The sequence below is a fragment of the Macaca thibetana genome, chromosome 2 (genome assembly GCF_024542745.1).
Source record: "Macaca thibetana thibetana isolate TM-01 chromosome 2, ASM2454274v1, whole genome shotgun sequence".
Lineage (NCBI taxonomy): Eukaryota > Metazoa > Chordata > Mammalia > Primates > Cercopithecidae > Macaca > Macaca thibetana.
In genome coordinates this window covers 140,665,122-140,690,630 of record NC_065579.1, presented here as the reverse complement: position 1 = coordinate 140,690,630, position 25,509 = coordinate 140,665,122, and the positions used below count along the sequence as shown (strand labels likewise).

General features: G+C 48.7%; 1 protein-coding gene across 2 annotated transcripts in view; it reads right to left on the bottom strand.

Moving 5' to 3' along the window:
• Positions 1-2,309: 2,309 nt before the first annotated feature.
• SLC6A1 (solute carrier family 6 member 1) overlaps positions 2,310-25,509 on the bottom strand; it is an 85,067-nt gene continuing 61,867 nt past the window's right edge. The window contains exons 3-17 of one of the 2 annotated variants that reach the window (XM_050781471.1): positions 24,651-24,712; positions 23,249-23,578; positions 22,723-22,854; positions 21,999-22,099; positions 20,373-20,482; positions 18,277-18,409; positions 15,182-15,316; positions 14,889-14,992; positions 14,406-14,530; positions 12,971-13,083; positions 12,467-12,598; positions 10,280-10,382; positions 7,776-7,876; positions 6,826-6,993; positions 2,310-4,705 (exon numbers count right to left, since the gene is read on the bottom strand). In XM_050781471.1, coding sequence (XP_050637428.1) covers positions 4,601-4,705; positions 6,826-6,993; positions 7,776-7,876; positions 10,280-10,382; positions 12,467-12,598; positions 12,971-13,083; positions 14,406-14,530; positions 14,889-14,992; positions 15,182-15,316; positions 18,277-18,409; positions 20,373-20,482; positions 21,999-22,099; positions 22,723-22,854; positions 23,249-23,486 — 1,800 coding nt within the window. In that variant the 5' untranslated portion in view covers positions 23,487-23,578; positions 24,651-24,712 and the 3' untranslated portion in view covers positions 2,310-4,600. The remainder of the gene's footprint in view (positions 4,706-6,825; positions 6,994-7,775; positions 7,877-10,279; positions 10,383-12,466; positions 12,599-12,970; positions 13,084-14,405; positions 14,531-14,888; positions 14,993-15,181; positions 15,317-18,276; positions 18,410-20,372; positions 20,483-21,998; positions 22,100-22,722; positions 22,855-23,248; positions 23,579-24,650; positions 24,713-25,509) is intronic. The other variant, XM_050781472.1, reaches the window with a different exon arrangement.

The following is a 25,509-nucleotide window of genomic DNA, read 5'->3' as shown; positions in this document are numbered from 1 at the left end:
TTCAAAGAAATATAGGCTCAACTATTAAGATATCTTTAGCTGTGAAATTGAAAAAGATTTTAAAAAAATAATAAGACCTAATTTTGGAAAAGGTCTGGGGAAATTGTCACTACCATATACTTCTGAGGGGAATAAAATATGGTCACCACTTTCCCTGAGGACAGTTTGGCACCAGGTATGAACAACCTTAAAAATGCACAGACTGCTTAACTCAGCGATTTCACTGCTGGGAGTTTATTAGAAAGAAATAGAGATGTGTGCAAAACTTGAGCTTCAAAACTGTGAGCCATTTTCATGATCTGTATTAGTTGGATCAAAGGTCGTGGTCACCTAACCCGGAAAATGTTTACTCCTCAAGGCAACCTTTTGTTTTAAAGAAAGAGAAATACAAAGTCTGCAGTCAAACATTTTGTAAGACATAGACCCTACCTGAGGTCCTGAACCTGTGAGGGTCCCTGGAAAAGTCAATGGGACATCCAGGACCTTTTTTTTTTTTTTTTTCTCCATATTATAGAGCCCAGAGGAAATCACATAATTACAAACCATCCGGGTAAGCTGAGGACCCCAAATGCCACATTTCTTTGCTTTTGCCTGGAATGATATCAGCTTAGTGCTGTCACCCTGGTTACCTCATGCTAATCAGGAGCTCTAATTAGCAGCCACATCTGATTAATAAAAAGGGGGGAAACAGCTTAATGATTAAGCGACAGTTTGGTAGACAAAATCCTTCAAAACATGGGGCTCTGGGTAGGGGACAGACCCCGATTAAAGAGGTTCTTCTAAGGGAACATTTTAGGAACCATTGCTGTAATAACATCACTATTTTTTTTTAAGTGCTCAGTTTGGGCTAGGCACCATGCTATGTTCTTTCCTTGTTTTAACTCATTTCACTTTAACAACAATTTTGTGAGGAAACTGGGGCACAAAGAGATTTAAGCAACGTGTTCAGAGTTGCTGAGAGAGTGAATGGCAGAGCCGGAACTCACATGGAGAGCTGTCTGACCCCAAAGCCAGTGCCCGCGATGGCTGTTCCATCGCCATTCCTTGCCCATCCATCCATTCTGCCATCCAGCCATTCATTCATTCATTCATTCATTCATTCATTCATTCATTCATGTATTTGCTGAGCTTCTACTGTGTGTCAGGCACTGTTCTGGGCCTCTAGGACACAGTAGTGAATTAACAAAAGTCCCCATCTTCCCAGAGCTTCCTTTATTTTTATTTTATTTATTTTTTTGAGACAGAGTCTTCTCTGTCACCCAGGCTGGAATGCAGTGGCACGATCTCGGCTCACTGCAACCTCTGCCTCTTGGGTTTACTCGATTCTCCTGCTTCAGCCCCCGAGTAGCTAGGATTATAGGCACCCACCACCATGCCCAGCTAATTTTTGTATATTTAGTAGAGATGGGGTTTTGCCCTGTCGGCCAAGCTGGTCTCAAACTCCTGACCTCAAGTGATCTACCCACCTCGGCCTCCCAAAGTGTGCTGGGATTACAGGCGTGAGCCACTGTGCCCGCCCCAAGAGCTTCCTTTATAGTGGGGAGAGATAGAGATTAAATTAGTAAGCATGCAAATGCTGAGAATAATAAAAATAAAGCAGGGTGAGGGAGCAGAGAGAGATGAAGGAGCATGTTATTTTGGCTAGGGTGGTCAGGGAAGGCCTCTGTGAGGAGGTGACAATTGAGCAGAGACCTGAAGGAAAGGAAGGAACCAGTGGTGAGGACAGCCGGGGAAGAACAGACCAGGTAGAGAAACCTCAGACTCTTATTTTCCAACTGCCCTACAGTGAGTGGTCTAAGGTCCGTTCCTGTAATAAAGCCCTGATTCCATCATATCCAGTGGCTCCACTTCCCAGGCTGAGCCTTGACTGACAGAGAGTTAGTGAAGATAAATGTGGCGACGTGTTAACAACTGGCAAATCTGGGTGAAGCGCAGATGTGTCCGCGGAACTATTCTTACAACTCATCTGTAGAATTCACATTTTTCTAAATACACTTTAGAAAGATAACAATGTTGAGGAAGGAATCAGTGAGTGAATGAATGAGTGCTGTTGTTCACTACATGTGCTCCTGTTCTCCTGCAGTTTTAGATCTTTATTTAGTTGACCCCATGCACAGCGAAAGCACCTCCCTCGTGGAGCACACAATCATTTTCTATGACTCTAAGACTCTGGGGAAGTCCAGTTCTGTTTTGTTGGGTTTTGAGCCCCAGTCTCTCTCTGCTAGGGAAAAATAGTTCTGTATATATGTGGTGTTGTTCTGATGAAACAGGATATTGTGCCCCCACCCCAAAGAATTGAAGGTCTGATGTTGTATATCATAGAACCTTTATTATTTATCCTCTAAATTCTTAGAAACTTACATAACGCCCGTGCTCTAGTTATGACACCATTTATAGACATTTAAAATGCATCTTCATTTATAAATATTTTACATTTGGTCCATAGAACAGATAATTTTACTAAATAATACTGTATTTTTTAAAACAGGCTCTGTATATACTTTGAATATGTATATATTACATATATTTTTTATATAGAGATAGATTTACTTGGTGTTCTGAGAATAAATCCTTATTGCAAAAAAAGCATATATGATAATACAATATTTCCCCCGCCCCGGGCAAATACTAAAAAAAGTTACACATATTCACAGTTCTCACAGTAATTGTACGACACTTAATATTGTGCTCTATAAGATAGGTTTGGATGGAAATCAGTTAGGGGATTTCTTGCCAAACATCTCACTTAGAATTGCTTACAAACATTAAATACACTGCATTTGTCTCAGAGAGACTTGGTCTCAGTTTCACACTGAAGAACAAAGAGAAAGTTGGAAGTCTTCCTGCCCTTAGTCTAAAGGAATTCACACACAGATGGAGAAGTAGAACCATGAGACACAGTGATGGGTTCCTGTCATTCTAAACCCTATCATTTAATAATACGTATGCATTCTGATCATGGATTCACCAGCTGGCACTGGGGATGCCTTGGCAATGAGACTAATTTACAGATGACCTCAGGAAAAGGCTTCAGATTTCCTACACAATATCAAATGAGACCTACGTGCCACAAGTGAGGATGAATGTGCATGTTGTGCGTTCATATGTGTACACATATTTTTTTTTTCTCTACAATAATGTGCTTAATATTCTGAGGGTAATATCTTATTGCAAGAACTGGTATGCTGGTCACTTTCAGATGAGAATGACAAGAGATTAAAAACCCCACAGTCACAGTTATTTACCATAGTTATTAAGGATTAGTCATAAAACACGGCTTGTGAGCTAACTAGCTAAGGAGCTACGGGGCACGATGTATGATTTGCTACGTGGGAACCCATCTTCCTGGCAAATGAGACACGCGGAGCTACTGGAGCTTGCAAGAAACTGTCTTCGCTTGAAGTGCCGCCGCCACCACGGAGCCCAGTTCCAGAAAGGAACAAATCATACTTTCCAATGAAGCATTTTGAATCTCGGAAGCACATTGCGGGGGATCCTCTGGATTAACACTAGCTCCTCAGTTAGTGGGCTGGGTGGGTTTTAGTGGCAGTGAGGAGACTCCCGCTGAGGAATTTCAAGGAAGGTGAGGTGGCAGCAGCTTGGGGTGGGTGGCAGTGAGGGTGGTAGTTTAAGAAGGAGACCGAAAGATAACTGTGGATCCGTCTTGACTGTCGGACAGATCCTTCACCTTGATTTCCCCTACAACTGTTTTGTACTCTGTGAAATTGGGCAGCTTAAGAGAAACCGGAGCTCCAGTATAGGAAGTTTCCCCAGTAGGACCTGAGGCCCCTGGAATGGCGATAAAAAGAGATCAATTGTGCTTGTGGCAGTTTTCCAGCAAGCAGGGCTTGTCTGGATGGATTGCACTGGGCCAGGTCCAATCAGAATGGCCCGGCGGGGAGGGGACAGGGACATCGGGCTGCAGAACGCTCATTCATTCGGGCCGCGGGGACAAGGACACTCCACAGACTGCAGGAGAAGCGGCCCTGGGAATATCGACGGACGCCCCTGGGTTTTTTTTTTTTTTTTTTTTTTTTTTTTTTTTTTGTCCAGCTGCCTTGGGAAGGAGAAAACCAAAACACGAAAGCCAGAGCTCCGCTGACTTCTGGTACTTAAGAGCAAGCGTTCCCGGGAAGTCCCCATTGTACAAAATGCCCTTTTCCTGTGCATGGAGCAGCGTTCAGAGGGAAAGTAACTCCTGCAAAGTCCGAGATAACAGTCATGGGTTTCGGCAGTAAGAGAACAGTCAGGAACAGGTTTAAAAGCCAGGAGCACATGTGGCCTCGCTGCATCACGCTCCCTCGCGGGATAAAAATGATCTACCGCGGCGGTTACCAAGGCCGATCGTGGGACGCTGATGGAGCCTGGATTAAAAAGGTCACCAGCCCGCCGGGTGCCGGAAGCCACCGGGTATCCTTGCCCACGGCAGGGCCCACCTAGGGGTCTAACTGTCCTCCCACCTCCCCTTTCTGCGTGGTGATGGTGTCTGGACTCGCCACTCGAGGTAGGTTGAGATGGAAGGTATCCTCAGACATCAAGTGGGGGTCGCACTCAGCCAGGTCGGGGGGTGAGAGTGTCGGGTCGGCGAGCGGCCCCCACCCTAGATGTAGGCCTCCTTGCTGGTGGAGCTGCCGGCCTGGGGCTGCTCGGGACCATTCTCTGGGCGAACGATGTCTTCGCTGGGTTGGACCATGACTTGGATGCGCTGTGGGTACCGGGGAGGAAGGCATGAGGCTCTCTGGGGAAAATCCCAGGCTGGGATGACAGGGAACCCGCCGCTTCCCTCTCCTGCCCTCTCTTCAAGTGCATCTTGTCTGCTCTGCCTCCAAACTACACCCAAACTCCAGCCACATCCCCACATCCTGCACCCCTGCCACAGCCCCTCTCACTTGGGTTACTGCAAAAACTCCCAGTCAGCCCTCAGCTTCCACTCTCGCCTTCATTCCGTCCTCTCAGCAGCGGGAGAGTTCTGTGAAAACCGGACTCAGATCATGCCCCTGTACTCCTCAGGACCCACCGAAGGCTCCCATTTCCCCAAGAGGCAGCGCCAAAGTCCTCCAAGGCCCTACATGACCTGGCTCCTGCCACCTCCCAGTCCTCAGGGTCCTCTCCTCTTCCTCACGCATCCACACCCCATCTGCATGGGACTCCCCGACGCCCCGCAAACACAGCAGGCATGCTCCCGCCCCAGGGCGTTTGCACAGGCCCTGCCCTCTCTCTGGCACAGCCTTCCTCTCAGACAGCGGCAGCTCGCTCTCCGCCTCCCTAGGTCTTGGCTCAAATGTTTCGCCTTCTCAGTGAGGCCTCACCCGGCACTCCCTAAACCCCCTACCTACTTGATTTTTCTCTATAGTGCTCCTCCCCACCTCACATGCTTTTATTTTGTTAGTTGCTTATCTTCCTCTACCAGAATGGGAGCTCCAGGTGGCTGCAATTACTGCTTATCTTGTTCATGGCTGTGTCCCCCGCACTGACAGTAGTGTCTGGCACATCATCAGGGTTCCATCCATGTATGCTGAGTGGACGGATCCCCCACTGCCTTCGCCATCCTGCCCTGTCAGCTCACACCCTGGCCTCAGGTATGTCTTGGCCCTTCCTACCGCTGGGCCTTTGCACAAGCTGTGCTCTTTTCTGCAAGGGCATCCCCTTAACCTCTTGCCACGCTAAGACCCAGCTGCTATTTGAGGCTCTTCAGTGGATCATGGAAAAGGAAAGCTTTGGAACTGCATTGGGAAGAAAGGGCTGAAAGCCCTGGCTCTGCTCACAGCTTCCCGAACTGGGAACCTGCTTACTCAACCCCTGTGGTTCCTCAGTTTCTTCATCTGAGGTTGGAGGAGGATGACCCAGTAACTCCACGGCGGCACATAACCTGCAGCCCAGCTTCCCCGTGCCTCGGACCTGAGAGGGCTTCCCCTGGGTCCGGCAGGTGCATTTCCCAGGGAACTACAGTGGACAGCCACTTATCCAGGGCCTTCTGGGGCGGCCCTCACGCTCTGACTCTCCACTTCTCCCAGTGGCATCTTTTCAGCCTGCACACACCTCATCAATGTCTCTTTGTGTGGCACCTCCAGCACTTCTTTGCTTCCCTCAAGAATTCAGTGCAGTTTAACAAAGTGCAGGCATGGACAGAGAACCCTACGTGATGGTGAGGCCCCTGCTGCGGGCAGCAGGTCTTTTGTGCTTTGTCTTTCCTTGTGGGTAAGACCACATGTTCTCTATATCAATCCTACAAATGAGATCTAGAGTGAGCCCTGAGCAAATGTGATCCCACCCTCCATCTGTTCCAAGCCCTTCATGACATCCCATTGCCGCCAGGATAAAGTCCAAAGTTCTTGTCCTGGTTTTCAAAGCCCTACATGATCTGGCTGGACCTGCTTACATCCCAGCCTCATCTCTTGTCATGCCCTCTCCTCACACCCCTTTCCACTTTACCCTCCAGCCACACTGATCTCCCTTCATTTCACTCAATGCAGTTTATACCCCTGGACCTTAGCACATGCTTTCCAACCTCTCCTCCCCTCCCTCTTCTAGGAACATTCTTTCTGCTTCTACTTTTAAGTTTGGTTTATCCCCAGGCCTCTCCTTTGTTATCCCCTCTTCTGGGAAGCCTTCTTTAATCCTCCTTAACCCAGGTAGGGCTAAGGGAGGGCTATTTGCTCCAACCCCCTTGGCTTTCCCTAATCTCAGTGTCTCTAATACTCTACTGTCATTGGCTATTGACTTGTCTGTCTCCCCAGCTGGATTGTGAGCTCCACAAGGGGTGGGGCTGTGCCTGGCACAGTGGGAGAAGGGCTCTGGCAATTTGAAGGGTGGGGAAAGGCTTACCTGCTTCAGGGAGCCCTTTAAGGTGAGGAACATGTAGGCCATGTACCCGGGGATGAGGACCATGGAAGACAGAGCCATCAGCCAGCCCACGCCCTGGCCCCACTTGGGGAAAACATAGTTTCCCATGGTGAGAGGCGTCATCTGCACAGCACTGAAAATGAACACGCCCTGGAAACGGGGTAGGGGAGGGGAGGGGAGGAGTCAGTCACCCAGGATGGACCACCCTGAAGCCAGCAGGCTGACTGCCCTCCACCCTTACCGCAAGGCTGACCCTTACAGAGGCCCAAGGTCTTAGGAGTCCTGCACTCAGCGCCACTGCTAGCACTTAAGGTGCCTTTGTGCATAATAGAAAAAGACACCCTCTCCGGGAAGATCAGCAGGAAAAGGCAACCCCTCTAGGGAGACTAATTAGAAAAGGGAATCCCTTCCTCCAAGTTCCCCAGCTTCAAAAGCAGAGCAAGGGTGAGGTATCAGCTCCCAGTGTGCGGTTGGCGGGGTCCCCTTACGTGGTACACAACATATGCAGTGGCTCTGCCCCCACCTCAAGAACCTCGGGTGGCCCCTTCCAGGCCTGCCCCTGCTTCAGCTCCTGCTTGTGGGGATGAGGGACCCTGAGAAGGAGAGTCTCCAAGTGCCAAGAGCTTGGCCTTGGTTCGAATCCCAGCGCTGACTAGCTGGGTGATACTGGTTAGGTGAGCCCCAGATCCTGCAGCGGTAAAGTGGGACAATAATACCTCTTTTCTGAGGTTTGTGGAGGATGATATAATGTGTCTTGTACCGTACAGGGTGCAGAATAGATGCCCAACAAATGGTAGAGAGAAGTATTATTAAGGAACAGGGTTTCTGGGGGCCTCTTCCACCTGCCTCTGCCTCTAGAGGTTTCTCCCTGGACCTGAGTCCTCCCAGGGCTTGGTCTAGCCCTGATAGGGCTACTCAGGCCTTGTTCTTACCGCCACAATGATTGGTGTGAAGAAAGACCAGCAGAGTTTCCACCAGATGCAGGGCCTGGATCCAACCATCTCTTGGATATTGTCATAGAATCGGTTGACACCTGTGACATTGGGAGCAGAAGGGATGGATGAGCTGTGGGTGCTTCAGAGTCAAAGCCTGGTTCTACCACCTTCTCACAGTGTGACCATGGGCAAGTCACCTAACCTCTCTGAGTCTCAGTTTCCTTGTCTGTACCATGGGGGTAATGCTCTGGGGGTCCTCGTTACCAGGTATTTTTCAATAGCCCAATTCTCACAGCAAGTGGGTTGTGTAGGTGAGCAAGTCACTTTAACGTGAAGATATCTACCAACAAAAGGAGACTGACAAGATGATCCCCCCCAACCCTTGCCACTCTCAATGTCCCCCCCACTCAACATCTATCCCACCCATTCCTTCAAAGGCTTTCCTGGGCAGGGGCTGTTTTTCCCTGATGGTCAGATGCTGTAAGAAACTGGCAGTCTGCTGGACGTGGTGGTTCATGCCTGTAATCCCAGCACTTTGGGAGGCCGAGGCGGGAGGATCACCTGAAGTCAGGAGTTTGAGACCAGCCTGGCCAACATGGTGAAACTCCGTCTCTACTAAAAAATACAAAAATTAGCCAGGTGTGGTGGCAGGCGCCTGTAATCCCAGCTACTCAGGAGGCTGAGGCAGGAGAATTGCTTGAACCTGGGAGGCGGAGGTTGCAGTGAGCCAAGATTGTGCCATTACACTCCAGCCTGGGAGACAAGAGCGAGACTTCATCTCAAAAATAAAATAAAATAAAATAAAATAAAATAAAATAAAATAAATAAAAGAAAAAGAAATTGGCAATCAATTGCAAAGAAGAACTGCAAATCTCATGAAAAAGAAAAACCCCAAACCCCAAATTGGTGTCTTGAAGTTCACCAGAGTGGCTTTGGGCACTGCTCAAATTACAAGCAGAGTCACTGACCAGTGAGGATCTGACCATACTAGAACAGTTAGACAGAGAAGGTGTTCTTGGGAGTGTAAATTAGTGCAACCTCTATGTAAACCAGTACAGAGATTTCTCAAAGAACCAGAAATAGAACGACCATTTGATCTAGCAATCCCACTACTGTCTATCTACCCAAAGGAAAAGAAATTATTATATCAAAAAGATAACTGTACTCGTGTTTATTCATAATAGCAAAGACATGGAATCAACCTAAGTGTCCATCAGTGGATGGCTGGATAAAGGAAGTATGGTATACATACACAATGGAATACTATTCAGCCATAAAATAGAATGAAGTCATGCCTTTTGCAGCAACGTGGGTGGAACTGGAGGCCAACATCTTAAGCAAAACAACTCAGAAACAGAATGTCAAATACTGCATGTTCTCACTTAAAGGTGGGAGCTAAACACTGGGTACAGGTGGAATAATAGACACTGGAGACTCAGAAGGGTGGGAGAATGGGAGCTAGGGTAGATGATGAGAAATTACTTAGTGGGTAGAATGTACAGCTGGGTGTGGTGGTTCATGCCTGCAATCCCGGCACTTTGGGAGGCCGAGGTGGGCAGATCATGAGGTCAGGAGATCGAGACCATCCTGGCTAACACAGTGAAACCCCATCTCTACTAAAAATACAAAAAATTAGCTGGGCATGGTGGTGGGCGCCTGTAGTCCCAGATACTTGGGGAGGCTGAGGTAGAGGAATTGCTTGAACCAGGCAGGCGGAGGTTGCAGTGAGCTGAGTTTGTGTCACTGCACTCCATTCTGGTGACAGAGCAAGACTCTGTCAAAAAAATAAATAAAATAAAATAAATAAAAATAAAAATAAAAATAATGTACATTATGTGGTGATGGGTACACTAAAAGCTCAGACTTCACTACTACACAAGATATCCAGGTAACAAAATTGCACCCATATCCCTTAAATTTATACATATAGAACAAACATAAAAAAGAAGGGACAATGACAAGAGGGATGAGGTGGTAGATATTGCAAAGGGGACACAAAATATCATGTTTCTTTAAACATTTGCTCTGATGGGACGATCAAAGGTGCAGGAAAGGATGTCTTCATTTTTTACTGTCATGCAGTTGGCTCAAGAAACTTAGGCCACAAAATAAATAAAATCAATGTTTCTTTTGTTATTTGTTTTAAGATAGTGCATACTTTTAATTACAGCCTAGTTTTTGTTAAATATATAACTTTAAAACTTTAAAAAATAGTTTTGGTTTCCCTTTTCTGGATAAAATCTCCAAAAACCCTTTTTATTCCAAAATTTATTAAGAAATGTTGGCACCTATTTTAAATGAATTCATTTAACTGCTCTTATATCTTCTAAACATGGGGGACTCCTGGACTAACCTAATTTAATTGTAATATGAAGAATAAATAAATACATAAATGTAGGGAGAAGACCTGGGGTTCAAATTGCACTTGTTGAATGATGACTGAAGAAAGGAATGAACAGATGAATGAGTGAATGAATAAGGGAGGAGGGGCTGATACTCACCATAAAACCAGGAAATAGAGACACATTCAAAGAACACGAGGAACAGCAGGCTCATGCCACTGGCAGAGTAGTAATCAAAGAGTTTGAAGACGTAAATGCCCCCCTGCAAGAGGAAAAGAGGTGAGAACAGGTGCATTGCCCCCGGTGCCCACTGCATCCAGTTCACAGATGACATGGACTCTGGAGGCTGATGGGGCTGGGATTAGGCTGCACTGCAGCAAGAAGTCTTCAGGGTAGATTAGATGAAGCACTGAGGGCTTTGTGACCATGAGAGGTTGTGGACATTGACAGTCTGGGGATTGGGAAGGAAATGTCCAGGTGGTAGAGGAAAATGCCAATTTCTGGTAAGGTTGGAGGGCAGAAAGAGGAGTTGGTCACCAGCGCCATCTTTTTACAGTGTAAATCAGTCATGTCTCTCCCCTGCTTAAAACCTTTCATGACTTAAAGGAGATAATAATATAACACATAAATAAGCAGAGAGAGAGAGATCTAATCCAATCCTATGCCATCCAATCTCATCCCATCCCATCCCATCCCATCCAATCCAAATGTCTTGGCCTGCAAGGTCCGCATGGGCTGGTTCTTCGTCTCCTATCCATTGCCTCACTCCCTCTGCCTCCGCCACACTGGCTTCCCCCGCCACCTGCCCCGTCCCTCAAATGCCTCAGGGCTTTTGCACCTACTCTGCTCTCTTTCCCCAGATCTTCGTCTGGTTGGCTCTTTCTTATCATTTAAGTCTCAGCCCAACTGTCGCTTTCTTGGAAAGAGAGACCTCCCTTGACTACCTTGTCTGAGGGAGCGCCCCTCCTGTCCCACTGGTCATTGTCTATTCTGCTATCCTCTTCTCCAGGGCACTTGACACTCTCCGAAATCATCTAATTTGTCTGTCAGTCTTATCCACCAAAACGTAAGTTCCAAGACGGCAGACACGGTAGTATCTGTCACATTAATTGCCGAATTTCCAGGGTCATGCCAGGCCCATAGCAGGTGTTCGACAACTATGAATGAAGGGATGAATGAATACTAACTCTGGAGCAGAACTACATTTGGATCTGGGGGGTGATTTGTGGATTATAAAAATCAGACCCACAGCGCTAAACTCATGTTGCTAGAGTCATTTATATTTATTGTACAATTCACCAGCTATGCGAGCATTTCTCATTCATGTCAATACAAAAGAAAAATGGGAACGAAAGAAAGCTTTGGGCAGTGTCACCTTCAAAGGTCCATCTCCAATTTGACTTTCTGGCTAATTTCTGTGGACCTTTCTTGTTTCTTCCTTTTCTTTCTTTCTCTCTTTTTCTTTCTTCTTTCCCTTTTTCTTTCTTTCTTTCTTTCTTTCTTTCTTTCTTTCTTTCTTTCTTTCTTTCTTTCTTTCTTTCTTTCTTCTTTCTTTCTTTCTTTCTTTCTTTTTCTTTCTTTCTTTCTATTTTTTCTTTCTTTTCTTCTTTCTTTCTTTCTTTTCTTTCTGTCTTTCTTTCTTTCTTTTTCTTTCTTGCTTGCTTTCTTTCTCTCTCTTTTCTCTCTTTCTTTTCTTTCTTCTTTCTTTCTTTTATTTTGAGACAGAGTTTTTCGCTCTTGTTGCCCAGGCTGGAGTGCAATGGTGTGATCTCAGCTCACTGCAACCTCTGCCTCCCGGGTTCAAGTGATTCTCCTACCTCAGCCTCCTGAGTAGCTGGGGTTACAAGCACCTGCCCCAAAGCCCGACTAATTTTTGTATTATTTATTTATTTATTTATTTATTTACTTTTAGTAGAGATGGGTTTTCACCACATTGGCCAAGCTGGTCTCAAACTCCTGACCTCAGGTGATCCGCCCGCCTCGGCCTCCCAAAGTGTTGGGATTACAGGCATGAGCCACCACGCCCGGCCTTCTGTGGGCCTTTCAAAGCTCAATTCCTACATCCTCTTCTCCAGGAAGCAGTCCCTGGTGCCCCCAGTCCGGTTAGGTGCTTCATTCTCTAGCTCTGTCCTGTATGTCCTAGCTCAATGTTTGTGTTTCCCACCAGCCTGGGAGCCCCTGGAGGGCAGGGACCCCATCTGACTCACTGTTATGTGCCCAGAGCTTGGCACAGAGATGATGCTCAATGAAGGCAGGAAAGGTGGGATACAACAGAGGAGGGGAAAGGAGGCCCTGGGTGTGGCCCTGGGCAGTGCTGGGGGAGTGCCAGGTGCTTACTGAGCTTACCTGAGTGATGTTAGAGAGGCCGATCAGGTAGGAGATGATGCAGACGGCAGCAATGAAGAGCTCTCTGCGGTTGCGGAGGAGCCTGGGGTACTCATCCACCAGGGCTGTGATGAAGCCCTCCACAGTGCAGAACTTCAGGTGGGAACAGAGGTCAGCCACCTACAGCAGTCCCAGCCCCAATCCACCCAAAGCCTGACCTTCTAAGGAAGGACGGGAGGCCTAGCAGCACTGAGCCAGCAGAGCCCAGGGTTCAGCCTGATTCTGCCTATGACTCACTTTGTGACCTCAGGAGAGTCCCTTCCCTCTGAGCATCAGTTTCCCCTTCTGGAAAATGGAGAAGGTGGCTGAGCTGTTCCCTGAAGTTTCATGCAGTGGAACATTCTAGGGACCTGGAATTTCTGGTCATCTTCTTGGCAGCCTAAGAGTGGCTTCCTCTCCCTGCTTACTCAGGGACTGAGGAGTCTGGGGGTGGAGAAGCTCCTGGGTTGCAGAGGGCGCCCTCACCTGGCTGTCAATGCCCAGCATCAGCAGCATAGAGAAGAAGAGGATGGCCCAGAGTGGGGAGATAGGCAGCTGGGTCACCGCCTCTGGGTATGCCAGGAACGCCAGCCCAGGGCCTGAACAGAGAAGGGCAAAAGACAAGAAAAATAAAAAGTACTCAGCACCTACAGCCTTTCCAGCGCATTGCCCATTTTCTAAGCCTTATTTCATTTCATCTTCAGAGTAACCTTTCAAGTGAGTGTTTTCAGCCCCTTTTTCCAGATGCAGAAAGAGGGTGGGGGATGAGGGGCCACAGTAATTGTGCCCAGAGACAAGAGGACCAGTGAGGAGCTGTGGCCATCATCTGGAAGGGGGACAGCATGGCCTGGCCAGTGGTGGGGATAGTGCAGGTGCAGAGAGGCAACCAGATAGAGATGTGGGGGGCGGAGGGGCAGATCCTGGTATGGGCTGGCTTGCAGGGTGAGGGTGAGGGAAGAGTCCAGGATGATGCTGAGTTCTCCACCCTGGGCACTGGATGGTGAGACCCTTCTGTGATGGGGAGTATAGCGGAGGAGAAGGCTTTGGAGCCTTGGTTGGCATGTGTTGCGTTTGAGTATTTGGTGCAGGTGTCTAAGAGATCAGGAAATCTTGGAATGAGAAGGAAAGAGATTGTAACCTCCCTGGGTCTGGCTCTGGATGGGGGTGGTGGAATGGCTGGGGAGTTGCAGAGAAATGAGATGGCGGTTGCCCTTGAAGGGGAGATTAGAACCGGAGCAGAGAATGCTCCTTTCACGGGACCAGCCCACTTCTTCAAGGGACCAGTTGTGTGGCCTCCATGAGCCTCAGGGGCCTCTGCCCTGCACACAGCGAGTTCCTCCCATTGGCTGCTTGCCTGACTGTGCAGAGAAGGGCTGTCTGGGGTTTTCCTTGGGCTCTGTGGCACTGATGACTGTGTGGTGAGCAGACTTGGCATGGCCCACTTGGTGAGAACATCTTTGGAGCTGAGACAAAAGCATGGATTTGGGGGTCTTTGTAGTATGGTGATGAACATATCTGAATTGAGCCAAAGTTTATACCCCCAAGGCAAGAGTGGATCTTCTCCCCAAAATGTCCAGGTTTGTGCTGGATGTGCCAGTATAGCCAAGAGACTAAGAGCCCAGGCTTGGGAGTCAGCCAGACCTGGGCTCCAACTCCAGATCTGCCACTTTCCAGCTCCATGCCCTTAGGAGGTGAGTCTCAGTTTCTCATCTATGAAATGGGCTAACAGTAGCATGTATCGCAAAGTGTTGAGAAGAATCACGGGTACAGTCCATGTAAAATGCTCAGTGCATTGCCTGGCACATAGGGAGTACTCAAGGCCAGTGAGCCACAGTGGTGGTGTTAATGGTGATGATGGCAAAGGCCAGCGTGGTTAGTGCCCCCACACCAGGAGCCCGGCCCCACACAATGTTGCACTGACCTGAGGCCGCCACGTCAGCAATGGACCTCTTGGTGACATGGGCCATGAAGCCCACAATGGAGAAGATGACGAATCCTGCGAACATGCTGGTGCATGAATTGATGCAGCAGACGATGATGGAGTCCCTGGAGAGAGGGAGGAGTGGGGTCAGGAGGGTGGGACTGGCAGACAGTGTAGCTGCTGGCTGTGGTTATGAAGGGGTGGCCCGGAGGAGGGAGCTGGGAACGGGGCTACACTTTGGGCCCCAGAAGCACAGGCCCTAAGAGCAAGCTAGGGGAGGGCAGAGCCAGAGGATCGGGGTCAGGAAAAGGGGACAACAGGAAAGTCTGTGTCTCCAGAAGGAGTGACACAAAGGACTGGCTCAGGGAGAGGTTAAGCTGAGAGTGCAAAGTGGCCAAAGAGGGCCCTAACACATGAGTGTGGGGTGCGGACTCGAGGGGCTCGGCCAGGAATGAAGGGGCTCCCACAGCTGTCCTCTCCAACCTGTAGACGTTGTTGTGGAAAGAGTTGTAGCTCCCAAGAGCGATCAGGGACCCCAGGCCCAGCCCGTATGAGAAGAATATCTGGGTCGCCGCATCCAGCCACACCTGTAGGCAGAATTATCAAAGACCGTCAATAGTAATCACCATAGCCATGGCTCACCAGGGCCTTTTCCGTATGCCCACCGGCTCTCCCTGGCAACAAACCCGGTCTACAGTGAGGGTCAGAAAGATGTAAAAGCTTGTCTCAAAGCTGCTAAGTGGTGGCTCAGAATCCAGGCTGGGAGGAGCACTCACCTCAGAGTCGGACAGCTTGCGGAAGTTGGGTGTGATGTAGAAGAGGATGCCCTCCTTGGCTCCGGGCAGCGTCACTCCGCGGAAGAACAGGATGATCAGCATGATGTAGGGGTATGTGGCTGAGAAGTAGACCACCTGGGAGGAAAGTGGGTGACAGGTGACGCCTCCTCCTGTACACCCTTGCTTCCTCCTCCCCCATTTCCCCTACATCCATATCTGTTGTGGCTCTGGGCTTGATTCCAGTTCTTCCACCTCCAGGAAGCCTTCCCAGATCCTTGCTCTCCTTGGCCACTTTTCTGAAGCTCCTCCTTGGAGTCTGAGCCAACCAGCTCACATTTGGTTTTTCCCTTCCCCTGTTTTGTCCTATTTTTTGACTTCTAAATTATCCAAGTAATGCATGTGGTGACAGGAAAACTTTTAAATTACATATGCACACACACACATAAAATGAAAGTTCCCTTCACCAGCACCTAGAATGTAAGTTATGTGGGGGAGCAAGGCTTGCATTGTTCACATCCCCATACCTAGAACAGTCCACCGTATATAGTAGACACTCAATAATTGTCTGGCAAACACATAAATGCATGGATGTTCCTACTTTAATGCTCTTCTGAAACTCTCGTTTGCAGATGTAATTACATTTTCTTACAAAATGAGGTTCAAATTAGGTACTTGCCTTTCCATGTAACATGTTTAGAATTAAAAAACAAAACACAATACATACAGGTTTGTTTCTCATTTTGTTTACTAAACATTGTTTTATTGCCTCATGAACAATTTGACATTTTAATTACACAAAACAGTCCCTCAGAAGGTCCTACCATTCTCTTTTTAAGTTTCCCCACTGTTACGCGTTTAGGTTACCTCCAATTTTATGTGACTCTAAATAATACCACATTAAATACCCCTGTATCTTCAGCTACAAAATTATTATACCACTCTTGGGAAAAATTTCTAGAGGTGGAGTTACTGAGTTAAAAGCAATAAATTCATCACAGGCTTTTGATCCATATTACCTTGTTACCTTATTGCCTTCAAGAAATGGAACTTCACCTGGTATTACAGAGAGTGTCTTCCTGTCACAAGACGAGCACTGGGTATCATCATTTAAACAATTATTTTTTGTCAAATTGATCATCATTGTCTAAAATTGCATTTCTTTGCTCACTAGTGTGGAAGAGCAATGTTCAAGTTTGATGACCTTTGTATCTGAGAGTCTAATGTGAGCCTGTTTCCCGGTCAGCATGGACAATTCACCAGCTTAGCTTCACCTCCATGACTTGACCCTGAGATTCTGCAGGATTAAGGAAGGCAGCCACAATCCAAGAGAAAACCCATTGTACTTGGAGCTAGGAAAAGGGAATTCAAACGCATCTGTGTCACCCACGAGTTGTGTAACTTAGGGCCAATGTCGTATTTTCTCTTAGCTTCACTTTCTCTTGTCTGGAAACAGGCACAGTCACACCCACTGCTCAGAAAGGTCAGTCACATGAGGACATACTGCAGGCTTATTATATGTCGCCTCGGTCTCGTACTTCCCCTGCCTTCTGTGTTCAGCGTGAAGCCAGGCACATAGTAGGTATTCAATAAATGCTTGTGGATGGATTGGTTGACATCCTCAATATATGCAGTGAGGGGGCCCTACTCTCTGTCCCCAAGAAGTGGCCAGTCTCTTAATGTAGCAGGAACTCTAATTACCACTCCAAAATGGTTATAATTAATACTATGTGTAAGGCATATGCTAAGCATTCTACTCATCTCCCTCGGTCTTTGTGACAACCCTGTAAGGTACTGTTGTTGTGACCATTGAACAGATGAGGAGACTGAGGCTCAGAGAGGTGAATGGCTTGCTCAAGTGCTCACAGCTAGAAGCTCAGGGACTGAGATTCAAACCCTTCCAAAGCCCATAAGCCCTATACTTTTCTGCCCCGAAAGTTAGACTGGGACACACTTGTGCCCTCCTCTGGCATCCTTAGTCCTAGGAATGGATCAGAGAGATTTTTGCACCAGCCTTGGATTTGAGAACCCAGAGGGTCCAGAAGTTCCCACCAGATGGAACTAGGGCCGCTTTTCATCAGCTCTGCGAAGTGTGGAATTTGTTAAAGTTCTGCTTGGTTCGTTTCTGCTACTGCTTCTAGAACCTTGCATCCGCTTCTTGGGTAGTTCTGACCTTCCCGCCTCCCGGCTTATTCAGTACAAATCTCTTCTCTGCCCTTGACTTGCCATAAGATCTGAGACAACACACTTGCCTTCTGGGTTCCCTTCAGGTCAAGGCCAGTGAGAGACTCTGCTATATTCTGTCCCCAAGCTCCTGGGGTAGGGCTTGAAAGGGAAAAGAGGTGGAGTAAGGCCAGTTTTCCACCTCCCGGGTGTCCCTGGGCTGGACATCCCAGCTTGGCGTTTGCTCTGCACTTGCTGATAATAAAAACAAGAGCAATAACAACCCCCCTTGCTAGGTGCTGAGTGCTTGACAAAATCACCATCTCATCTGATTATCATAATAAACCAACAGATAAGTATAATCATGAGCCGAGAAGGAACTCAGTTTCCTTCTCTGTAAAACGGGGCTCATGATTATACTTATCTGTGAGGCAAAATGACTTGCCTGAGCTCACAGCTAGTAAATGGTGAGGTTGGGATCTGAAATCATGCACTGCTTAACACAGAGCCTGAGTCTTCAACCATTAACCTATTCATCTCTGTTGTTCCTCAAGGGTCAGGATGTGAAGCTGTCATCTCTGGAGCTTCTGCACCTAGCACAAGGCTTGGTGCAGAGCAGATGCTCTGGGAAAGTTTGTTCAACAGTCCAGGAGCAACATTTGTCCTCTGTTTTGAGTTGACTCTGTTGGGCCCAGTGGAATCCCATGGGACTCGCTGTGAGCTTCCCACTGTGCTGCACTATTTCCTTTCATCCTCATAACCACCCTAGAAGGTAAGGTAATGTTATTATTCCCATTTTACAGTAAAAGAAACTGACACACCGAGTGATGAAGGGACCTGCTTAACTCAGGGTTAGATGGGACTCCTGGGAGTTGCGGGCAGAGCTTCCTCTATCCAGTGCCCTCCTGTCCCCACTGTGCACATACATCCCTTACCTTTCCAGTCCAGCCGACACCCTTCCAGATACAAAAATACACAAGGATCCAGGCGATGGCCAGCGTGATAGCCAGTGGCCAGCGGATCTGACCTGGCTTATCCAGCCCGTCTGTCATCTGATGCATGTTGCGCCTAGTCAAACAGTGGAGGCAGGAGAAAGTCACACAGAGCTGGTGGGAGCTGGAGTGATCAAGGGGTGCCCAGGGCATGGCCACAGACGATATCCCCGCCCTGGAACTGTGCTGACACCGTCATCACCGTGATTCAAGAGGTAGCTGGGGACTGCGAGGCCCACTATACTGATCGGTAGAAAGTGCTGTTTGGTCAAGAGATCAAAGAGAACAGGACCTCCCAGGGCCTTAGTCAGCCACCACTACTGCTCATCTGGATGGCCCAGTGGCCTCCTAGTGGGACGCTGCCTTCAGTGTTCCTCTGTCCCCTCTCCAGCCCCAGAGAGCCTTCTAAATTGCAAGTCTGATCATGTCACTCCTCTGCTTACTGCAATGAATAGCACCCGCTTGTTCTCAGAATGAAGCCCAAACTCCCTGGCCAGCCTTTCAAGGCCCTTGCATCTCTCTCTCCTCTCAGCACTCACTGCAGCCTGCTTGCCGGTGCCTAGCCTGACCTCATCTGCCTCCCAGCCTTCACACTGTTCCTCTCCAGCACCTGCCTGCCCTGCAGTTTTCTCCTCTAGATGCCACTCCCCACCTGGGCTGGTCGAGGGGCCTCCCTGAGGTCCCTGCAGCCCAGCCGCCTGTGCTTCCGTCCTCTCTGCATTGGCCACCTGGTGGTGCCATTGCCTGTCTGCACGTCTGTGCCTGTCATCAGTTGGTACACAGTAGGAGCTCAAGAAGTGTTTACCGAATAAATGGTTGAATGAAAACTTCGAACGTGCCTAAGAGCGGCATGTGGGAGCTGCCGGAAAGCAGAACCCACCGGAGCAGAATTTGATTTTTATTTGTAAGGAAACAGTGTAACCACGGACATTGCACCATAAAGAGATCAGGCAACACTGATTCTGACACTGCCTGAGAACAGTTCCTCCTGGGAGCTTATCCAAGGTACTCTGGGACCTTCTAGACTGCTCCTGGATCCTTCAGAGCTGTCCAGCATGGATGCTTCCTTCATGCCAGAGAGATTTGGGCCCCAGCACCTCACTGTGTCATATCAGTGTCCCCCAACACACATCTCTACAAGGTACTCCCCTGAAGATACAATCAGCATGGCCTTCACTATGGCCAGAGTGTGTGTGCGTGTTTATTCCGAGTGACTCTAGGTTCGTAAGTAGATCGGGCCAGTTTTCAGGATGAATCAGGATAAGGTCGACCTCTCCATGTGATTCTAATTGGCTATGCTGGTTATTCCCCTCCATTTGCCTCTCTGATCCACTCTCCCCCTTGACCTCTCTGTGCCAGGCCCCAGGATGCTGACTACTATGGCTACATTATCTGGTCCCCTGCCCTCTGGCTTCTAGCTGAGTTCGATCACCGGGAGGCGCTGGCAGGAGATTAGAGGCAGAGATGTTGGGGAACGTATTGTCCCTGCTAGACCGTGGTTTTGTGGGTAGCTGGATTTCGCTATCAAAGGTCAGAGTATGTGTGTCTTATGGCTCCATCTATGGTCCAACTCCTTCTGGGGAGAAAAGGCTTTCAGCATCCCTTGTGGCTGCCTTAGCTCTTGCCCTGCCACAACTCTGCAAGTATAGTCATGTGTCACTTAACAACGGGGATATGTTCTGAGAAATGTGTTGTTAGGCAATTTTGTTGTTGTGTGCATATCATAGCGTGTACTTACACAAATCTAGATGCTGTAGCCTGCTATACTTCTACACCATATGGTGTGGCCTATTGCTGCTAGGCCACAAAGCTATACAGCACATGACTGTACTGAATATTGTAGGCAACTGTAACACAATGCATTTCTGTACTAGACATGTCTAGATGTAGAAAAGGTAAAGTAAAATATGGTATTATAATCTTATGGGACCATCATTGTATATGTGGTCCGCTGATGACCAAGATGTCATGTGACACATGACCGTAGCCCCTGGCTGACATTCCCTGTCCCTGCCATCCCCTGGCGGCCCCATACTCACTCCCAGAACTCTACCACAGCGCTGGTCATGTTGGTGGTGTTGACCATGCTGTAGTTGGAGAAGCAGCGGTCCGTGTTCCAGGGGTTGTCACACTGTTTCCACGGCAGTGTCTGCAAGGACACAGTCATGAGGACACATCCCGCTGGGCTCCCAGGGGCTGGCATGAGTGGTCCCAGTGCACCCTGCCCACCCTCATGGTCCCCAAGCCTCCTCACACCTCCCTTTCCCAGCAGCTCTGGGAGGTAAGTAGCATTATGATCCCCATTTGACAGATCAGAGAGGGACAGTGACTTGCTTGAGAATACACAGCTACTAAGTGCCAGGGCTGAGATTTGAACCTCAACCTGTTCACTATGAAAAGAGCCTTCCAAGCTGCAGCCGGGGCTACTTCCCCACCATGTGATCTTGGGCAAGAGATCTTGCCCATCTAACTCTCACTGCGATGACACCTGCAAACACTTACAGAGCTTGTTCTCTGCCAGGCGCAGTTCTAAGTTCCTTACACATATCTGCTCCTTAATCCTCACGAGAACCCTATGAGGTGGGTTTCACTTTTTGTTTTCTTTCATTTTTTAATTGTGATAAAATTATACATAACATTTACCATCTTAACTGTTGGTGAGTGTACAGTTTAGAAGCATTAAGTATACCCATAATGTAGCTCCCTTAGCCCTGCCACACCTCTGCAAATAGAGTCATGTGTCACTTAACAATGGGAATACATTGTGAGAAATGTGTTGCCTAACATTGTCAGCATCCAGCTCCAGAACTTTTTTCATTTCGCAAAACTGCAACTCCACCCACTAAACAACAGCTCCTCATCCCCCTACTCACAACCCCTGGCAACCATCATTCTACTTTCTGTGTCTATAAATTTGACTACTCTAGGAAACTCATATAAGCAAGATCATACAGGATTGTATTTTTGTGACTGGTTTATTTCACTTGACATAATATCCTCAAGGTTCATCCATGTTGAAGCACGTGCCAGAATTTCCTTCCTTTTAAAGGCTGAATTACATTCCATTGTATGTATAGACCATATTTTGCTTACCAATTCATTTATCAATGAACACTTGGCTTGCTTCCACCTTTTGGCTACTGTAAATAGTGCTGCTGTGAACAGAAGTGTACAAATATCTCTTTGAGAGCCTACTTTTCATTCTTTAGGTATCTACTCAGAAGCAGAATTGCTGGATCATATGGTAATTCTATGTTTAACTTTTTGAGGAACTAGGGCAGATTCTAATTTTATTTCCATTTTGTAAATGAGGGCACTGAGACTCAGAGAGGTTAAGTCTCTTTTCTGAAGTTGCACAGCTGGTATATAGTAGAGTCAGGATTTGAACCCAGGCTGTCTGTGTCCATATAAAATGGACTAACAATACACACTTTAGAGGGGTGTCATGAGGATTGGATGTGAGCCTACAAGGAGTGTCTGGCTCACAGGAGATGCTAAATTCGTGAGGCTATGGCTGTTGTGGGGAGACCAAGGCCCATAAAAGACAAACCAAGTTCCCCACTCCTGGAGGAATGACCTTGTCAGCAGAGTGGTGGCCACAGCAGGCGGAGGGTGGGCTCTGGGTGTGGCTCCTGCTGGAGGGGGTGGCCAAAGGGACCACTCACCGTGGTGAAGGAATTGTACAGGTAGTAGATGGCCCAGGAGATGATGACGATGTAGTAGATATTCAGCCAGAATGACAGCACCGCAGCCGCAAGGCCCACGCCTGGGAGCAGAACACAGACACACATCCATTTAATACAGACTTCACATGAACTGTCCTGGCATGTTCCATGACCTCTACAATCTTATCGATCTCAGAGAGAGGCATTACTGAGGACACTGAGGTTAAGAGAGAGGCAGTGACTTGCTGAAGGTCATGTACATCTGGCAAGCCAAGGGGCCAGGACTCATGTCTGGGGCCCAGTGCAGACTGGTGGCAGGCAGGGCTGGGGTCTCAGCTTGCCAGAGGAGGTGGGGCCCAGGCCCTCAGTCAGTAAGCATGACTCACCAAGTATCTACCTGGGTGCCTGTCAGGCACTGAGCACGAGGCAAAGCAAGTCACACCCAGCTCTCGCAGGGGAAATGAATGGGCTAACAGGACAGAACAGGCTGACGTGCGGGAGATTCTGGATTGGGCTTCTCCACCTCCACCTCCCTAGTTTCTGACCAGCACTGTCATCTGCCACCTGGCCCCTTGCAACAGCCCTCATTCTGCTCAGACATACACCTGATGGACGGATATGTGATGTCAACCCTGGTCTGGGTAGACAGCTCCCTCTCTCCAGAGGGGCAGGGGTATGTGTGGGCAGGGGCACCACCACCCAGGGCTCCGCTCTGCAGACTTACCCTTGAACATAGGAGCCAGCTTCCACACCCCCAGCCCCCCGATGGAGGTGTACTGGCCCAGGGAGCACTCCAGCAGGAAGAGTGGGACCCCCGCAAAGATGAGCGTCAGGAAGTAGGGGATCAGGAAGGCACCTGCAGGGGAAAGAAGACAGAGCTCGTGGCCCCAAGACTTTCAAGACCTGCCCTGGTAGAGGGATTGCCATGGTTCTGGGTCCCCATCCAGGATTTCTCTATACCTGCCTCAAAAGTAGGACCCACAGCCAACTGCAGGCCCAAGGACAGCCTTACGTAAAATACATCCCATTTTTTGCAGGTGAGTAGATGAACTTCTTGGTATCATTAACAGAGGACAATCGTCCTTCGGGAATCTTTTGATAAAGGGATAAGAAACAAGAAATGGGGCCTGGTGCTCCCTCTGGAGTCTTTAGGGGAGCTTTTCTCCTACAGTTGCCCCAGAAAAATGCCTAAGCAGGATCCTTTTTGCAGGGTCCAGACCCAGCCAGGAGGTCTCCAGGCCAGCACCTACCCCCACCATTTTTCCCGCAGAGATAGGGGAACCTCCAGACGTTGCCCAGGCCGATGGCATAGCCCACACAGGACATGAGGAAGTCGAAGCGGCCCTTCCACGTGTCCCGGTCGGGGAGGTCCGCTGCCTTCTTCTGCACCTTGACCACCAAGGTTTTGGGCTTGTCATTGGCCACAGGGGCCTCGCTGACCTCGGTGGAGATCTGCCCATCAGCCACCTTGCTGCCGTTGGTCGCCATGTCTCGGAATTTGGACGCAGGGGTCCTGGCAGATGGACGTGCGATGTCAGCCCCGGTCCACGTGGACAGCAGTTTTGCGGCTCAAGGGCACCCTAGGAGGACAGGGGTAGGGTGACAGGCACAGAAAGAGAGTATGACCTTGGAGTTGCCTCACCCTAAAATGACAAAAACAAAATAACCCATGAACAAACTAGGGGCTTGAAAAGGCTCTCTATAAGCTCTTCCTCTCGCCCACCCTCGCTCCTGGAGGAAGGAAGGTGACTTTTGTTTCCAAAGACACAGCGATGTTTCCTGGCCTGGCTTCAACTCCGGCCATCTGTGTCCAACCCTCTGTTGTATGTCCTGCTCAGAGGAGAAATCTGAGGCCACCAAACTTCCAACATGAAATATTAAGTATTTAATCATAAAATCTTTAACTTTGCCTTCAAGGATGCAATTGGGAGCCTTGTCCCACTCTGCAGCCATACTAGCCATGGCCAGGGCGAGCAAGAAAGAAGTTCAACCTACGGTTGAATGGGGAGAAAGGTGGCCCCACTATGGAGGGTCCCAGTGAAGACAACAGAGCCTAGGAGTTACAACCTCTGATCACAGTCCACTTTACCACTTTTGAGCTGTATGACTTTAAGTACACTCAACCTCTGGGTGCCCCTATCTTTTATAATGAGGATGACACTGGTACATCTCTCACTGGGTTGCAGGAAGTCCTGAGTCTATACTTCTAACAAACTCTGCTAGAGGAGATTCTTATACTGGCAGCCCAGCCCTGGCCCTCAGCTAAGGACCACTGGTTTAGAGGACCTCTTTCAGCCTTCAGTCACCGCAAGATATTCTACTGACACCCTGAAGCCTTCTTACCTTTTTATTTCCAGGGGCAGCATGGGGTACAGTACAGTGGAGGAAACTGGGCTGAGAGCAGTCCTGAGTTCAAATCTCCAGTCTGCCTTCTACCAGCTGAGTACTACTGCTCAGTACTACTACTCAATACTATTAAGTACTGCTCTTGTTTGTGCTCAGTTTCCTCAAGTATAAAATGGGGGCAATCCCCTCTGGCTTGTAGAGTTGCATCAAAACTCAGCCGTAATCGCTGCAAGAGTGCTTTTCGTCAGCCTGGTTAAGAGGGAGAACTCCACTCATGGATGTTGTTACTGTGGCTGTTGATGTTACCTGATGGTTGTCGGGGGTGGGTCAGCTCCAGAAGGGCTCCTTCTGCCACTCTGGGTGAGAGCCTGCAAAACAGAGAAGGGAAGGAGAGGAGGGATGGCGAAGCAGCGGTGGGGCAGGCAGGCAGCTCCTACAGAGGGCAGCGGGGGTGCAGGAAGCCTGCCAGGTCGTCCGGGCTGTGCGTGTGTCCCGCAGAGCATCCCCAGCCAGGGTGGCCGCAGCGAGTCCATGCAGCATGGCACTGGCCCTCGGGGTGCTGGGAACATGCAGGAGTGGGGCCTGCTGCCCTCAGGACAGCTGTGGGGGTGGGATGAGGGCAGTGTGGAGAAGACATTCTATAATTTTATCAGAGGAGAAGAGAAACCAACAGAGGGGCTGCTGAGACTTTTCTCCATCCTCCATCCAAACTCGTGGAAATGTTACAAAAAGGCCACGTAAGAACACGAGAAAGAGCACCTTGTTTTGGGGTGAGAAAGGCAGGTTTCCAGAGAGTTTATTTCGAATTATCCAATTTTTGCCCCCTCCCCCCAAATTTATTTTAAAAAGGGATATATCCAAAGATGACTACAATGCTTAGTTTATGAGTGACTTTTGTTTTCTTCTTTGTGCTTTTTTTTATTTCTATAATGTTCTACAAAAGTGATTTAAATTAATAATATAACACAAAATAAACTTGTGGAACCCTCGGAACAACCAGAACATGTGAAGCACCAGTCTGCGGACCCTCAGAGGTGGGAGCTGCGCCAAAGCAAGGTGCAGTGTGACCCTGGCCCTCCCCCCGTGACCTCCACCCTGCAGCTTTGCCCAGTGGGGGCCCAGTCTGCTGTGGACTGGCCCTCCAGCCCTTCACATGCAGTCCCCA